Here is a 17,090-nt window from a genome sequence, read left to right on the forward strand (position 1 = left end):
TTTTCAATAGGAAATGAAACTCTTTAATTTTTTGTTAGAGATACCGAAAAGCTGATAAGACCTTTAAAGTGCCTAAGGAAACCTTGTTCACCTCAAGAGCTACGTACACTTATGACCTAACTAGTCAGAAACAAGGACAAAGACATGCCGAACCTGCGAGGGACGTTGTATTAGCAGAAAGCAGTGGAATAAACAGATTGCAAAGAGCTGCAAGAGACTAGAAAAATAATTCCATGGAGCCAGCTCAATTTTCCAAGATAGAACAAGGCTTGTTTCTCCTGAATAAACCTTCACAGCAGATATTTTTATTCATGGGACATTTTACTTTAATGGATGTTTCTTGCTTTGATGTATTACCTCCCTCCGTCACATAGTGTTACAAATAGATTTTTCCTATTATATGAACAAAGTATGTTTTGCCACCCATTTAAAAATATTTGCTAACATCGGTAGTGTCTTGTTCTTTGTTTTACAGTGTGGAAAATAATATTGCCGCATTTTATTTTAAAGTATGATTCCCTGGTAGACCAAGTTTAGGGTAAGAAAAGCCCACGCAGAGCTGTGCTCTCCCATGATTCATTTCGAAAAGAATAGGTCCCAGTTATTTGTATCCATAGGTGTTCTGACTGCGCGCCGGTGGCAATTATAACGCTAATCTGTAGCGTTAGCTTTTTTGTTAACCCTATTTAATGGGATTTTACTCGGATAAGCCATAGTATTATCAGACGCTGGGGTTTATTTAACACTTAACAACAGGTGAGTAAATTCTCACATGACCGCTGCAGCTAACGTGAACTAGCAAGGCCACACAGTGAGTGCTAGCTAGCTAGCTTGAGCTAATTTAGCTAGTTAACGTCAAACGTGGAGGAAGCCCAATTTTCGGCTAAGCAAGGATCATACCTAGTTAGTTAGTAGCGTTAGCCGGTCAGCATCACTAACCATGGTAAACATGTAATACAATGATGAAATCGACATTACCAACTTAACCCTGAACAGCGTCAACTATGTATTTTTCCCTCTTGTGCTCTTCAACTGAGCATCCTTCCTTCGTTACAGGTTCCTGTGTATTTCGGGATGTCTTACCCTCCTCCGCTCAATCGCCAGCAGATCGGCATCCCGCAGTTGCCTCCCAGGATCCCACCTCCTCAGTACGCGGGATTCGCCCCGGGTGTCCCGCCAGGTAACGTCACAGAGGTTCACACTACATCAGCAGAAACAGCCGTTTCCTCTGTGTGCGTGTGTGTGATCGTTGGTTCCGACGCTGCGAGGAGTTCGTGTTTGTTGTCTTTCATTTCAACAACTCAGCGCTGCCTCTGAAAATGAAGGCGCAGAAGGTGACGTTGTAGATGTACCCTGGTACTTGACTTATCTATAACATGTCCTTTCCAGACATGTTATAGATAAGTTCTTGTAGCTTAAATACTATATACAGTAAATTACTAATTAAACAAAGACAGCCTTCAGCATTTCCTTGTTATATGTAGTTGGTTGTTACCTCAGGAAATCAAAAACACAAAGGTCGGATGTATTTGTATGCTGTGATACAGGGTGTGCTTATTGTATTTTGTTAATTTTGTATTTCCAGGTACTCCGATGATCCCAGTTCATATGGGTGTCGTGACCCCAACAACCACAGTGAGTCCGAAACATGTGCATTTAAGCATCAGCTGTTGTGGATGAATAAATAGTCCCCACAGCTATCCATTTAGCTCCAGTCCTGCAGTTTGTTTTGGCCCGTTTAACTGATGTTTAAACGTATTGTTAAATACTTCTTTTGTTGTCATCTTATTCAGAGCGACAATAAATCACTGTGATACCTAAAATGTTAATTCCTTGTTGCAGGTTCTTGTGCCGACCACAGTCTCTGTAACACACAAGCCGATGCTTCCAAAGAAGGAGCTCAACGTCAGAGCAAAGGACACGGACGACTGCAGCGGCCCCACCACCACCGTTTTTGTAGGGAACATCTCTGAAAAAGCATCCGACATGTTAGTCAGACAGCTTCTAGCGGTGAGTTGACCGTCTGTATCCACTCTGGAGATGTTCAAATAAAGTTCAAGGTATAGATGTTTGGGTGTCGGATGGTTCGACACTTCGACACATCGAAGTTAGCAGCACCCTTTTCATACAAAGCTTTTTTTCTGCGCCTCCATAAGGCCTTTTGATTGTTGCTGCGCATGACTCACCTCTCGTATCCACTGACAAGTCCCTGTGAACATATGGCTCAGAGAAAACCAAATACTGTTTCATCAGTTCCTTATTAGTGATTTATTGATAATGAATTAATAATGTCACCTGTCATTGGAAATTAATGAATTCCTGTTTTCTTTCAATACAGAAATGTGGTATTGTTCTTAGCTGGAAAAGGGTTCAAGGTGCCTCTGGGAAGCTTCAAGGTAAAAATGGGACCACCCATTTAAACCTTTGCTATTGATGTGAATGCACGTTACTATGTAAGGTACTGCATTATAGTATCTCTGTAATCTCATTTGGGACTATTCATCCCAACACATTCTACAGATTTAACATTTGTTTTGGGGCACAAATTTACACAACGACTTTAAAGCTAAATACAGCTAATTCTTTATTATCTATCAAACTAACTGTCGGTTCTGCTCTCCTCGGCTGTAAGCTTTTGGATTCTGTGAGTACAAGGAGCCTGAATCCACACTACGGGCCCTCAGACTTCTGCACGAGTTGCTCCTGGGTGATAAGAAGCTGCTGGTGAAGGTAGATGCCAAGACCAAGGCCCAGCTCGACGAGTGGAAGGCCAAGAGGCGGAGCGCCAACGGGGTATGCTGCTCACCTGCTGAGGAAAAGATCATCCCTTCTGATTGGGTTACACGTGAGTTGTGTTTACAGGCCTAATCGTTCTGTCTGCAACATACAGGAGGCCAGTGATGCGTCTAAGAACGGGGACGAGGAGGAGGAGGAGGAGGTTGTTGATGAAGAGACCCTGCGTCGTGACCAGGTTGTGAAGGGCGCAATAGAAGTCCTCATCCGAGAGTATGCGAGTGAGCTCAACGCACCCTCACAGGACCCCGACAGTCAACCTCGCAACAAGAAGCGGAAGGAGAAGAAAGAGGAGGTATTGTTGTCACAATGAAGATGGTGTGTGATTTGTAGATTATCGTAGTAACTAATGAGTACTGAGTTTGTTTTTTATTGTGTGTTGTTTCTTCCCTTTAAGGAGGATATCAATGCCATGGAGATGGAGGATGACAAGAGAGACTTGATTTCCAGAGAGATCAGTAAATTCCGGGACACGCACAAGGTAAAAGCTGCTGTTATTACGCTGTCATTTACGTTTTGGAGAAGAAATCCTCCACATTTGTATGTAGAAAATTCCTCAACCGCAAATGGAGCAGCAAAATATATGTATGCATAATTTCTGGAGGTAGTTCTGCCATAAGACAGTTCTGTTACTGTCCACTATAGTAAGGAGGTGGTGTGTTAATGATTTGATTAGTTAGTCAAATTGAAACATTAAAGGAATAGAGAATAGTGGATGTTGATACGTTCGTAGACGGTGTTCTAGTATCTGTCAGTGTTTCCAAACTGGACAAGAGTTGTTACTCTTCTTACTGATTTGAGATTAAAGGTTTTAGCTCTGCACAAGCTAAAGTCATCACACAGAGTGCATGGACACAATGTGAAATTCCATCTAAAGCTAATCTATTGATTAAACCCCACCAATGTGGTAGAGTTCATTTGGTGACTAGAGCAAGATGAATCTCAGAATCTCAGCTTTGGAAAAAGTTGCGAGGATAGGATGTAAGTATGATCTTTCATTTCTTCTTTACTCTTGTTGGGCGCTCCCTTCTGGAGGGTTTGCAGAGGGGCAACTGGCTCTCAGTTCACCTGCATTATTTCCATTTTCTTGTGTGGACTGGGAACAAAGTAGTGCTGGAATTGGAATGCACAAATTGCTAGTGATGCATGTAGCACTTGTTTTCGAGTGCTACAGAGGCCCAGTGAACCTCTGCAGGTCCTTGGATGATACATTATGTGTTCTGAAGGACACACACGTACTGATTGAGCCTAACCACTGCAGTATTTTGAACTGCAGCATGTAGTATTACTAAAGCAGGGAGCGCCCCTCCACAGCACTCTGTGGTCTGAAGACATACAAGGTAAGTGCTTTTATTGCTTATTTATTTGCCTTCGTTTTATTTCTTCTTCCTTTCTGGGTCGTAGTCTTCCCCGTTAGGTAGCCCATGAAATGAACAGGACAAACATGATGTGATGCATAAGGGTGCATTCACGAGTCACGTTGGATTGTTAGTGCTGAAGTGAGGTTCAAAAGAGGCCAAACACGTACTGCAGGTGGCTCCAAATCTCTCCTTTTAATATTTTGATTATCACTCAACATTTGGCCCCATATTCCCAATATCACCAAACACCAACATCTCTTAGAGATTTGTTGAATCTGACTTTTTGAAGTGTCGGTCCCACTCGGTCGAGGTTTTTATATCATTTATTGGGTCGGAGAGTCCAAATAAACACCAGAAGACAACCTACAGGTAAGAACGTTTCCCTCATTTCTTTGTGGTCTAATGGAATAACTAGTTTGTGTCAGACATGACTTTAAAGTTTTTATTGATTGTTATTGACGTGGATGAACCATAATGAGACGTACTGCTTCGCAGGTTTTGTTTCTTTCTAATTGTCTTGAATTCCCACTGCTTTTCCTTCCACACGTAGCCTCTAGGATGTGTAGGGGCAGAGAAGTGCTGAAACCGTAGTTCATCACCTGTGAGTTGCACACCAATAGCTCCAAAACGGTCTGTAGAATGATTTTTATGTCAACCAGTTGGAACTCAAACAAGCAACAGGGTTTACGGCTATACAACACGATATTTAGCCTACGTACACGCAGCAATTGGGGGTTCAAATCAAGAGATTTGCATCCTGGTTTCATACACGGTCAAACATGAGACCCTTTTCTTGACGCACAAAACACATACAAAAATACCTGGATTCAGATGTCCTCATAGTTCCATACAATTTATTTCCAGTTGCCGTCTGCCGCTCTGCACACGACTCCCACATTGGGGGCCTGGTACTTCTCCCTTGAATCTCATTGGGCGACGTAGAAAAGTCATTATGTAATTCACTTAGACGGGCCATTTGCCATGTTAAGCCTGGGCTTGTTTTAATCCACTTGGCACCCATAATTAAGAACAAACCCGGGCGTTTTACACTGGAGGCCGGGTTAGAACGGAAGCTGACTCGGCATGTGTAATGCCGTTATCCCTACTTTCAATTAAACCCAAGGAATCCTGTGAAGTGGACTGCATGAAGCACTCTGTTATCCCACAGTACCTCCTCTGTCAGGTCCGATCTATTGCAGTTCAGCATTTGACATTGATTTTTAAAAAGTGGGCGTATGGCTTTGCCAGTATTTTATTTAGTTTATTGGAATGGCCCCTTATTACATCAGAGCATAATCTCCGATCACCACAGAGTAACTGCAGGGGTCAAGTTGACCTGTTACATATGCAAAAATAAACCGTTCAATATTAGTGTTGGTGATTATGGGGACGGCTGGGGACAGGACGTAAATAGAAAGAAAAAAAATAACATTGGAAAACTTTCACTGGTCAAAGGTTTAATCTCTTCTCCCCGTAACTTCAACAAACGTAGGTGTGTTTCAAGACTGACCTGTAATTTATGGTGTGTCGTGAATTGAGCGGTGTCTCTATCAAACCTGCTCAAACAGCGGACCCCTATTCCTGGAGGAAACACCAGAGCTAAGCGGACTTCCTCACTTGCAGCAGCCCGCCTCTCCAAGGCAATGAGTCATGGCAGTATGTGAGCATGTCTGGCCGAGGGAGTCAAAATCATTCCGTGCTCACAACATGTTTACTCGTGTGTTTTAGTATGACCCTTTCAGTATTGATCATCTATTGAAGACGTTTTTATTCTCCCTGTTTTCTTGTTGTCGGGCTCCTGCAGAAACTTGAGGAGGAAAAAGGCAAGAAAGAAAAGGAGCGACTGGAGGTCGAGAGGGAAAGGAGAGAAAGGGACAAAGAGCGGGAGCGCGAGAGGGAGCGCCGCGATCGCGAGAAAGAGAAGGAGAGGGAGAGAGAGAGGGACAAGGAGCGGGAAAGAGACCGAGACCGCGAGCGGGAGAGGGAGCGGGAGAGGACGAAGGAGCGCGAGCGGGAGCGCGAAAGGGAGAGGAGTCGAGACGTCAGTGAAGGCCGAAGCAGATCGAGGTCAGTGGGACCCGTGATGTCCAAATAAAGCATCTCCATGTATTTGTACTGCGAGAGAGTCTGCATCAAAACATCGAAAGGAATCTGATAACGAACACAGAATTCTCTTCTTTACCGGCAGACCTTTAGCTTCTAGGTTTAGGTACCTTGAAAGTGCTTAAATTTGACTGTTACCCCTTTACTCTTACAGCTGTATGAACCCTAAAGTAAACCGCTCATGCAAATCTAAAATAATTAAACAACTTCAGTAAACAACACTGTCTACAAGGGGAGCTTAACCTTTTTGTGCAGTTTTCCTGCTGCTGGACTCATTTAATCAAATTTTGCAGAGAGAGGACAAGAGAAGAAAAAAAAAGAGACCGCGAGGAAGACGAGGAGGACGTTTATGAACGAAGGAGACTCGAGAGGAGGCTTAGAGACAAGGAGGCGGCCTACCAAGAGGTAGATTAAGAATCTCTCCTATCTGATTTAAATCAATGAAACAAAAGATAATTGGCTTATGACTCATTTGTTGATGTCTGACTGAGTGATGGTTAAAATAGTTTTTCTTCTGAAAGCGCCTGAAAAACTGGGAGATCCGCGAGAGGAAGAAGGCTCGTGACTACAGCAAAGAGACGGAGCGAGAGGATGAGCGGCGCCGGGAAACGGTGCACATGCGCGCACACCTCCCCCCAGATAGCGAGCAAATGATCAATGCGGAACTCAATTTGTAACGCTGCTCCACATTTTGTCACTTGTGTTTTTAAATTCAGATGAAAGAAGCCAAAAGGCTGAAAGAATTCCTTGAAGATTATGACGATGACCGAGACGACCCAAAATACTACAGGTGATTATCTTGGTGCACGTTTAGGAGTGTGAGGCAGACGGTATTTTTTCCTTCGTCTTTGCATTCGTTGGCCCTTGACTTCTTTTTCTCATCTCCAGGGGCAGCGCTTTGCAGAAGCGGCTCCGTGACCGGGAAAAGGAAACCGAACTGGACGAGCGCGACCGGAAGAGGGAGAAGGAGGAGCTGGAGGAGATCAGACAGAGGCTTCTGGCTGAAGGTCACCCCGACCCCGACGCCGAGCTGCAGAGGGTGAGACGCTCCTTCAGTTCCGTCCTCTTTGGTGACCAGCAAGCCGATATCTTAACTGCCATGTATACCAGAAACCATTCCAGAGTAAAACAAAATATATAAGAGATAACACAAGATTATTCTTAGTCCCGCAGCGGGGAAATTTACAGGATTACAGCAGAAAAAGGTAAAGAAAGATTTAGACTCTCGTTACTCTGATATCCAACCAAATGTCACAGATCAACTTCTTAAAGTTGAGTTTAAGATTTTTGATCTGTCTATCCGTGCTTTTTGTGTTCTTTTTCGTTTTGTAATACAACAGGCATTCATATAAAATATCCCACCAGTCACCAGATATTTGTTTCTGACACAAATTAGAAATTAATGTGTCGCGTGAATTTGTTCAGATGGAGGAGGAGGCAGAGCGTAGACGGCAGCCTCCTCTGAAACTCGAACCCGAGGAGGATGTGAGCCAGGAGAAGGCTCACAAGGAACGTGAACGGGAACGGGAACGGGAACGTGAACGGGAACGCGAACGCGAACGTGAACGGGACCGTGAACGGGACCGCGAACGAGACCGAGAAAGAGAACGGGAACGAGACCGGGAAAGAGACCGTGAGCGGGAACGAGACCGCGAACGAGAACGGGACCGCGAACGAGAGCGGGAGAAGAGAGGGTCGGGGAGACCCGCTGAGCCGATGCCTCGGGTCCCCCAGCAGCACTCGGAAGATGACGAGGAGGAAGTCGGGGAGGAGGAAGACTACCGCGATGGCGAGGACTCACAAGAGGCCAAGCCGCAGCTCAAACCCATCATCACCACTGCTCCATCCGTGTCCTCCGCCAGCGGGAACGCGACTCCCAACACGCCTGGCAACGATTCCCCCTGCGGCATCATCATTCCCGGCGAAAACACCCCCGAGGTCCAACCCCTGGAGGAGCATCGGCCCAAGATTCTTAGTCTTAAACTGGGTGCGTACAGTAGCGATCCCGAGGACACGGAGGGTTCCGCTCCTTCTAGTACACCTAACTAGTGTTTCTCTTCTCCAGGTGCCACCAACAGTCCCAGCCAGCTCAGCGTGGGAAAGCGGAAGAAGCTGGCGACCGGGAAAAGTGTCTTCAACCAGTTCGACCACGAGGAGGCCGACGAGCAGCCTCGCAAGAGGAAACTTGTCCCGCTGGACTACGGCGATGACGACAAGAGCCTGGGGCTGGATGGGGCGGAAATCCCAGGGGCCAAAGGTAGCGTCAACACAGAGGAGAAACGCAAGCACATAAAGAGCCTTATCGAGAAGATCCCCACGGCCAGGCCGGAGCTCTTCACCTATCCTCTGGACTGGACCATGGTCGACTCGGTGAGGAGGCATTTCAGTTTGCAACAATTTCATTAACATTATAATGTAACACGCCTCAAAACGTCAAAGAAAGTGTTGGGGTGTAATATTCTGCTCTTTTGGGGGGGTTTGCAGGGACAACATGATCAGTCATAGAAAATGTGGCCATATGTTCTGAATTTTCTTTCTTTAGACCCTGATGGATCGTCGCATTAAACCATGGATCAATAAGAAGATTATCGAATATATCGGCGAGGAGGAAGCTACACTGGTTGATTTTGTCTGTTCAAAGGTTTGTGATTATTGAATTCAAAACAATGTTTCTCGCTAAAAATATCAACGCTACTGAATTAATTCATTAGTAATAATCATTGATAGATTTTAGTTTGTGTGTCTGAGACTTGTTCTTATGTACTCAGGTGATGGCACATAGCACCCCTCAGGGTATTCTTGATGATGTTGCCATGGTAAGTTGAGTCAAACGGCCAAAGTGTGTTCGAATTGATATTTCATGAGAGTTATTTGGACCTAAGTATTGATTTATACTTAAAGCCTGGAGCTTTTTTGATGTGGAGTTTCTCTAAACTGACTGTTTGTGTTTAGGTTCTTGACGAAGAAGCAGAAGTCTTCATAGTAAAGATGTGGAGGCTGTTGATATATGAAACTGAAGCAAAGAAGATCGGTCTGGTGAAATAAAGACAACGTGTCTCTCTGTCTGACTTCCTAAGATCACAGCTCTGCTAACCACAGTTTTCTGGTCCAACAGACTTTAAACAACGTGCCCATACACCCTCCATTCCGTGTGTGTGTGTGTGTGTGTGTGTGTGTGTGTGTGTGTGTGTGTGTGTGTGTGTGTGTGTGTGTGTGTGTGTGTGTGTGTGTGTGTGTGTGTGTGTGTGTGTGTGTGTGTGTGTGTGTGTGTGTGTGTGTGTGTGTGAGAGCTGTGAACAGGAAGGGTTTGCACAAACATATTGCATGATAAAACTTGGTTGTATTTTTTGTCCTTTTATTGATGCTGTTGAGACAAAAGATGGTTGCAATCCACCCACAATGTTGGACTCTTTTTGATTTACTGTTGTCATGTTGAGGCACTGCTCCATTGTGTTAACTAATAAATATGCTTTTTTAAATAAAATGTTTTTCTTCTTTCTTTCTTTTTTTCTAAATATTTAATTTTTATTTTGGTGGATTTCAAGTATATATTCCTTCTCAGATTTTTTTATTTTGTGTCTTTTCTAGCGATTAAACTTGCAGAATTAAGTTCATACATGCTACGATATTCATAATCTGTTGTAGCATTTATAATTGATAAATTAACTTTTTTAGTGTATGTAATGTATTTATTTTCTTGGTTGAATATTTCCTGAATTACCGATTCATATTAAGTAGTTTTCAAGTGCATTGTGCTCAGTTTCATAACTTTGCTCCGCTCCGGTATTTAGTAGTATTTATAAATGTATCATAGCTACTAACAATGCTTTTTAGATTTTATCTTTAATGTCAACAGAATATATATGTATATAAAGGAATAAAAAATAAAATGTATAAAACACCTTGGGTTAAAATCAAAACGATCTTTTCTATCATTCTACTTCCTGGTTTTTCTCCCAACGAGTTGCGCAGATACGTGGCAGCATGGCAGGTTTACGTGGACAGGTTAAACGTCAAAATGAGTTGTGACCCGGAAGTACTTTCTTTCAGTACCAAACAGGATGTACTGGTAGCTAGCTAGCTAGCTGCAAACCAAATCGGTTGCAAGTAGCATTGTGATTGTTATTGTTGTTGAGTGACAGTTGAATCTGGAAAAAAATACTTGAGGTAACGGATGTTTGCAATCCAGCATTAACGTGTCGGGATTCCGCATTCGTGAGTTTAAGACCAGAGGAGCTACCGAAGCTAGTTACCTTAGCTTTGCTAACGTTGTCGAGGCCGGCCGCTGAAGCGTCTCAGATTGGCGGTGGCTTGTTAACGTGGATGTTTCGCAGCGACCTGAACTGTTTTACCAGAAACGGGGACGTGTGTTTATTCAACTACTTCCCCCCCAACCAACAGCGACAGGCAATGTCGTTTAACTCCACGAGCAGTGAATAAAAGACGGTGCTAAGACCATACGTGCTGGTTGCTTTTGATGGTTTAGAAGATTAGCTGAAGATACAAGTGCAGTCATGGACGATTTTAGCTCGATCAGCCTGCTGTCTCTTGCGATGTTAGTGGGATGTTACGTGGCCGGGACGATACCTTTAGCAGTCAACTTCTCCGAGGTAAGTCTGTGACACGCCGAGCTTTGTAAACTCAGAACGCGTTGTTTCCAAATGGTCAAAGACGAATCTCTGTCCGCCCTTGTAAATCTAAAGAAGCACCGATTGCGCTTGTGTGTCTCCAGGAAAGGCTGAAGCTGATCACGGTGCTCGGCGCGGGGCTGCTGTGTGGAACCGCACTGGCTGTCATCATCCCCGAGGGGGTCCACGCACTTTATGAAGAAATACTCGAAGGTAGACTTCACCCAAACAGTCGGCGATCGGTGTAGATATTAGTACGCTGCGACGCTTTAGTCGATACATTGTTAGAAAACCGTGAATAATATCTGGTACTATTTGACAAGGTCCAAAGGGACTAACTCTTTGTTCAATGTGCAGTAAAATACCACATAGACCAAATCTAAAGGGATGCATGAGACTCAAGCTGCAAAATACTCACATTACAGGAACTTAGTTTTCTTTCTAACTAGCAGATACTCCCAAAGCTGACTTCGTTTCATTGCAATATTTCTTTAGTTGTGAATTAAACATCAAACCAGTAATTCCACAAGGGTGATAGAATGCAAATGTTTTAAAAAGTGAATATTTCAGTGTAAGAACTAAGAACTAAGTTTGACAGCCTGAGGAGGACCAGCGTGTCCCCTTGTGTCACAGCACGTAGTGACAAACACTTCGTGGAAATGTTGTGACACGAGGTAAAATCAGTGAAGAGTGAAAATTATTGTAGCGCGCCTTGTGTTTCATAAAGCATGTGACAGATAAACGACCGGGCGTCCTGCTGACCTTCCTCCACTTCCTGTCATTCTCTACTTTTTACTCTCTAACAAAAAATGATTATTTCACGTTTGATCCTCTCTGTCAGCATTCAGAGGAGAGACCAGAAGTAGATTATATGAGATATGTTGACATTCGTCTGTTTCAAACAGAACAAAGTTCAGCGAGCTGTAAAGAACAACCAGTGGAGGTCTATTCTTGCACAACAAACGTTGTCAAACATGGAGATGTTTGTTTTATCATCATTTGTATCGACGCGTTCCTCTGTCTCAAAAGAGTGCTTCATGGATTTGTGACGGTCTCTGAATGAACTCGACAAAGTAATCAGATGTGTTACAACCTTTTTTTCTTCTTTTTTTTTTAACCTCCTGTGTCCCTGCGTGTTTCTGCAGGAGCACACCACAACCACGGCCAGGTGGGGGCCGTGGAGGTGTCCGAGACGAAGGGTGAAGTGGACGCGGCTCTGAGCGGCAGCCTGAAACATGAGCACAGCCACGAGCAGCTGCACGCCTGCATCGGAGTGTCTCTGGTTCTGGGCTTTGTCTTCATGCTGCTGGTGGACCAGATAGGCAGTTCTCACATGCACAGCACAGAAGGTCAGTGTCATGAAGGACGGCAAACCCAAAGCCTGTGAAAATGGCGCTTGGTGACAGCAGCTTCGTCCGCGGCCTCATCAGGTGCTCATCCTCAGCAGAGGAGTCATATTGTTGAGTAACAGCCAAGCTGGACCCGGAGGGCCAAACTCCGGGATGGACCCACTTTACAAACGGTTCTCCAGAGCAGCTAAAGATCTGTAAACTGTTGAAAGTCTGTCGACATGTGACACCACAAAGTTCTCACTAAGTGAGGAGACACAGTTTCATCAGTACTTGGTTCTACTGTTGTATATATTCTTAAACCTTTTTTTTCTTTAAGGCTTAGATCCAGAGGCGGCGAGAGTGTCCTCCTCAAAAATCACTACCACTCTGGGTCTGGTGGTCCACGCTGCAGGTACGTCTGCTCTGGTCAAATTGTCCTCATCAGTCTCAATCACAAATTAGTGATGTGCGAATGTCCTGCTGTAGAATCCTTGTGTTTAATATTTTCTCAGTTACATTACAACTGTTATTCTCTGCTACCAAGACGTTTACTCGTTGAAAATCACATTTTAAGCGGAGGAATTCTGCTGTAAGGAAAATTCTAAAGAGGATTCATCGGTTGCTCTTATTTCTTTTTCTCGGTTCATACACTATTAGGATCGAAATGTTGAAAACGTCGCTGTATATGAGTGATCGCTCGGCTCCTGTGTCTTTTGTCTGCAGCTGATGGAGTGGCGCTGGGAGCTGCTGCCTCCACCTCTCAGACCAGCGTCCAGCTCATTGTCTTTGTCGCCATCATGTTGCATAAGGTAATAATGGCTCATAAGATGTAAAAAAACGATCTCTGAATATGTCATTTTATTGGATACGCATGTATAAAGATAAACGTGCAGCAGCAAATTGTGAGCTGCAGCTCAAACTCTGCCGCTCTGTGGTCTGCAGGCCCCAGCAGCGTTCGGCCTGGTGTCCTTCCTGATGCACGCCGGTCTCGAGAGGAACCGGATCCGCAAACATCTGTTGGTCTTCGCCCTGGCGGCGCCCGTCCTCGCCATGCTCACCTTTTTAGGCCTCAGTCAAGTAAGACGAGTGGCAGACGGGATGGATGATTCTCTGGCTTTGAAAATGGATCTAAAGCCGAGCCGTCGACATTCCTTTGGTCATTTTGCCTCACGCCGTTTTTCTGTGTGTTTCCACTCCTCAGAGCAGCAAGGAGGCCCTGTCGGACTTCAACGCCACTGGCGTCGCCATGCTCTTCTCCGCCGGCACCTTCCTCTACGTGGCCACCGTCCACGTCCTCCCGGAGGTCGGGGGCGGCAGCCACAGCCACGCCCCCGCGGGAGGGAACGGAGGGAAGGGACTGAGCAAGGTGGAGGTGGGAGCCCTGGTGCTGGGCTGCCTCATTCCTCTGGTGCTGTCCGTCGGTCACCACCATTAGACGCAGGGCGGATTCCGAACGGGTGTACAGGGGGAGAGCGGAGAAAGGGACTTCGAACATTGTGGATCTATATGTCTTGTTGTCTGCTGATGGACCTTGTGCTCGCCCAGGGGGGGGGAGGAGAGACCTCTCATGAATTAAACCTGAAACAAGGAATGAATGATGGAGGGAAATCGGAGGAGCAGCACTACAATGTTTTTTTTTTTTTTTTCTGACGACGAAACATCTTCCAGCTACTGTCTGTCCATTTATTACACCACAAGTCCTTTTCTTTTAGAGGGACACGCCAGTGTCGGACCCTTTAGCTCTGTTCAATCTGGTAACTGTGGAGTCGTCGTTATTGTGCTTATTGTTGAAAGAACCGACCTCTAATCGTCACAGGGATGTTTCACTAGATTGCAGTTGCTTAGTGAGATTTAGATCAGAATAAGACGGTTTTTGTACAGTGTAAAATATCTTTGCAACACTTGGACAAAATGTGAGGTGATTTTCAAGTGCCATATTAGCGAGCTGAAAGCGGGAGCTGGAAAGGACGTAACCACGGTGATGGGATGTCAACGACACACACAGAATGGCCTCTGATTTTGAACGGTCGCGTTCCTTCTGCCCTCATTTCCATTCACAACGCTGTGATTCACCGACATTCCCGACCGATTCTCTCAACGGAGATCTTTTTATGGAGCAGGTAGAACGATCACCTCGAGCGACCCTCCAGCTGCTCCCGACAGACGTCTCTGGATCGCCAGTTTGCCTTTTTGTGGGCCGTGTTTCTGCATCGCAACATGAACAGTCACTTTAATTCTTTCCGTTTTACTTCTCTGGATGTGCTTTTTTTAGTTTTCTTTAATCATAAAGAAGGTGAAGGGGACAAAAGTGAGTGTATAGAGTGTTCATATGATTTTTGAGGCCAATTATTCAGCAGCTCTGAATGAGTAACTAGCCGAACACGGAGCATTAAGTAAGTTTCGGGACTATTCGCTCAATAGAAGAGGAGAATTCTCCATCTTCGGCTGTGTTATTTCTCACTAGTCACGCGTAAGCAATAATCATACGCATGAAATCGGGGAAATGTCTCGTCCTTTACAGCAGGATTTGCCTCCATACTTAATGCGCAGGTTATGTCATTCGGTTAGACACTCTGGACCCCCCCCCCCCCCCCCCTCATGGCTGCCTCTGTACAACTAAAACAGTAACCGTTTGATGCATTAAAAGCGAAGTAGGGCAGGTGGGTGTTGTGGGTGTAACTCGCTGTGCCTGCTCATGTATGAATGTGTGCTGTTCCCCAATCATGATCGTCGCTCACGTACGGGACTTTTTGTTTTGTTTCTTTATCCTACATTTTTTGGCCGCGGCTGGACGGCTCGGACCCGAGGCATCGGACGCTCCGCCGCGGATCTTTGTTTTATGTACAAACGGAATCGTTTTTACCAACAACGCAACTCTGCAGCGAAACTCTAAATCCGACGAGGAGGAGAAACCCGCCGGGATTCTTCGGGGGGGGGGGGGGGGGGGTCGCATGCAGACCAGTAGCCGCATGACTGTTTTAATATTTTGTGCTATGCTGGATGTGTGAACAAAATGAAAAGCCCCCCCCCCCCACTGAGCCCCACTGTGTGCCCCTTCATCTGCCTGAACGCTGGCATCAGGTGTCCCGCTTCGCTCCTTCAACCACTTGCAATCATGTTAAGGGCTGCAACTTACGCTTCATTTAATTGTCTTTCAATTGGCAGATTATTTTCACGTCATTGTATAAAATGGGTGTTGCAAGATTCTGAGAGTTTTGCTTAAATGATTAAGTTATTATTTTTCTGTTGAGTCATTAACTATGTGTGTGCGTTATTAAGGAATAGTTCCCTCAAGACATGCTAAAGTATTTCTCCATGAGGCAAAATATGTGCCACCATTTAAGCGATGACGAAAGTTTCTGAAAGAGTTTTGATACTCAAAATGAAAGTATGTATATCAACTTTTTCCTACTAAGCCCAGAAACTGCCTCTAAAATTGGCAGAAGACATTATTCACGGAGGCGGCGATCATTCAGAGTAGGAAGCTAATTGAGAAGAAAGTTTTCGAGGATGAAGGCACAACGTGATAACTAGTTATTTAAAAAATGTCTTAATGCTCCTGAGTGCGGGGGAGTTCCTGTCATGGCTCAATGTGTTTGTTTTATCAGGGAAAAGATGCTTTAATAATGTGACACCAGTGTAACCAAGCAGAGAACATCTAGTCTACAATGCACAGATGCATTTACAGTTTAGTTCACAGTTGAGAGAACTACTTTACTGACGCCGACAAAGCCTCCAACATACTTTAGGAACTGTAGGATGTTCTTTACATTGGAGTCACGTTATTGAGGTGGTTTGGACAGAAGGGATTATCACAGCCAGAAATAACTCAAGCATGTAAATATGAGACTTGAACATATGTGAAATGTCCCTTTAAGTTAAATAAACTAATTGGACTATTTAAAAAATGTGTTAAAACGAATCTAGAAACAAAAATATTTTGCTTCACCGCTCATTTAAAGTCTCATTTCTTCCTGGCATTAACACTTGTTTTCATTGAATTAAATAACGCTTCATATATTGCAACATTACCTGTAAAAAATACTGGACGTCACATTGCGTGTGGAAGCTCTAAACGTCTGGAACTGTAGAAAGTCGTCGTCCTGCCAGATGTGTGCAGGTGCAGTTTCACCAGCCTCCGGCACATGTTGGGGCTGATCCGGGATCAGGTCCGTCTCTGGTACTCTGAGTGGGGCTCGGTGTGTCTTTATTCCTTTTCCTTTTTATTCTGTCATTCCACAATGAGTCTGCCTTATTTCCATACTTATAATTTGATGAATATCACTTTGGGCAATGTGTTTCCTGGCGGATAAATTAAAAATAATAAAAAAAATTTTGAATAAATTTTTTTAACTGGTGACAATGCTCTGATTTTGTTCATTCAAGCAGAAAATGTTGCAAGAACAGTCAGTTATTCTGTAATATGGGAAGTTGGAAAAAATAAACGCATTTGATGCCTGCCATAGGAAGCTTTTTTTAATGTATACCGTTTTGTCGCATTCATCAAGGTTAAGAGTTACTTTCGTTCACATTTTTAACATTTCTCTGTGGGATTTTCCTCAAAGGAAACGCTCATTCAGAGGCATTTCTACCCGTTTCAGTTTGCCGGCTCATGCACTCTGTCATGAGGCTGAGCTGTCAGATATCCTCATAATCTGCTGTCCGTCCACTCCGACACATGTTGTGTAAATTAATCCGATACTCAACCAAGCTGAGCTGCATGTTTACCACTCGGACTCCCAGATGTTCTTCTGATTCGCTGCTGGAGCAATGGGTGGAGTGGGGGACTGATGGATGGACGGATGGATGGATCGATGGAGGTCGGATGGATGGAGGATGGATGGACGGATGGACGGAGGGATGGATGGATGGAC

At 44.6% G+C, this 17,090-nt stretch overlaps 2 protein-coding genes across 3 annotated transcripts; both read left to right on the forward strand.

Moving 5' to 3' along the window:
* Positions 1–563: 563 nt before the first annotated feature.
* Positions 564–9,741, forward strand: rbm25a (RNA binding motif protein 25a). 2 transcript variants are annotated; one of them, XM_040199680.2, is made up of 18 exons: positions 564–756; positions 1,057–1,180; positions 1,586–1,635; positions 1,843–2,010; positions 2,339–2,396; positions 2,633–2,793; positions 2,891–3,088; positions 3,191–3,274; positions 5,959–6,221; positions 6,551–6,662; positions 6,779–6,868; positions 6,974–7,047; positions 7,146–7,296; positions 7,683–8,244; positions 8,323–8,627; positions 8,800–8,898; positions 9,026–9,073; positions 9,210–9,741. In XM_040199680.2, the coding sequence occupies exons 2-18, from the start codon at positions 1,075–1,077 to the stop codon at positions 9,300–9,302; spliced, it is 2,622 nt and encodes an 873-aa protein (XP_040055614.2). In that variant the 5' UTR covers positions 564–756; positions 1,057–1,074; the 3' UTR covers positions 9,303–9,741. The 2 variants fall into 2 exon arrangements, with proteins under 2 accessions (XP_040055614.2, XP_040055613.2); XM_040199679.2 differs by having other exon boundaries at positions 579–943.
* A 32-nt stretch (positions 9,742–9,773) lies between these two features.
* Positions 9,774–15,420, forward strand: slc39a9 (solute carrier family 39 member 9). The gene is made up of 7 exons (XM_040199683.2): positions 9,774–10,867; positions 10,990–11,098; positions 12,031–12,234; positions 12,554–12,628; positions 12,940–13,025; positions 13,159–13,293; positions 13,418–15,420. The coding sequence occupies exons 1-7, from the start codon at positions 10,772–10,774 to the stop codon at positions 13,649–13,651; spliced, it is 939 nt and encodes a 312-aa protein (XP_040055617.1). The 5' UTR covers positions 9,774–10,771; the 3' UTR covers positions 13,652–15,420.
* The last annotated feature ends 1,670 nt before the right edge of the window (positions 15,421–17,090 follow it).

Source organism: Gasterosteus aculeatus, chromosome 15, assembly GCF_964276395.1.
Source record: "Gasterosteus aculeatus chromosome 15, fGasAcu3.hap1.1, whole genome shotgun sequence".
Lineage (NCBI taxonomy): Eukaryota > Metazoa > Chordata > Actinopteri > Perciformes > Gasterosteidae > Gasterosteus > Gasterosteus aculeatus.

Coding starts and splice junctions, on each gene's coding strand:
- slc39a9 (XM_040199683.2), top strand. CDS start 10,772: ATGGACGATTTTAGCTCGATCAGCCTGCTGTCTCTTGCGATGTTAGTG. Junction 11,099..12,030: donor TTATGAAGAAATACTCGAAG/GTAGACTTCACC, acceptor GTGTTTCTGCAG/GAGCACACCACAACCACGGC. Junction 12,629..12,939: donor TCTGGTGGTCCACGCTGCAG/GTACGTCTGCTC, acceptor TTTTGTCTGCAG/CTGATGGAGTGGCGCTGGGA.
- rbm25a (XM_040199679.2), top strand. Junction 1,636..1,842: donor TCGTGACCCCAACAACCACA/GTGAGTCCGAAA, acceptor TCCTTGTTGCAG/GTTCTTGTGCCGACCACAGT. Junction 9,074..9,209: donor TTCTTGATGATGTTGCCATG/GTAAGTTGAGTC, acceptor GTTTGTGTTTAG/GTTCTTGACGAAGAAGCAGA.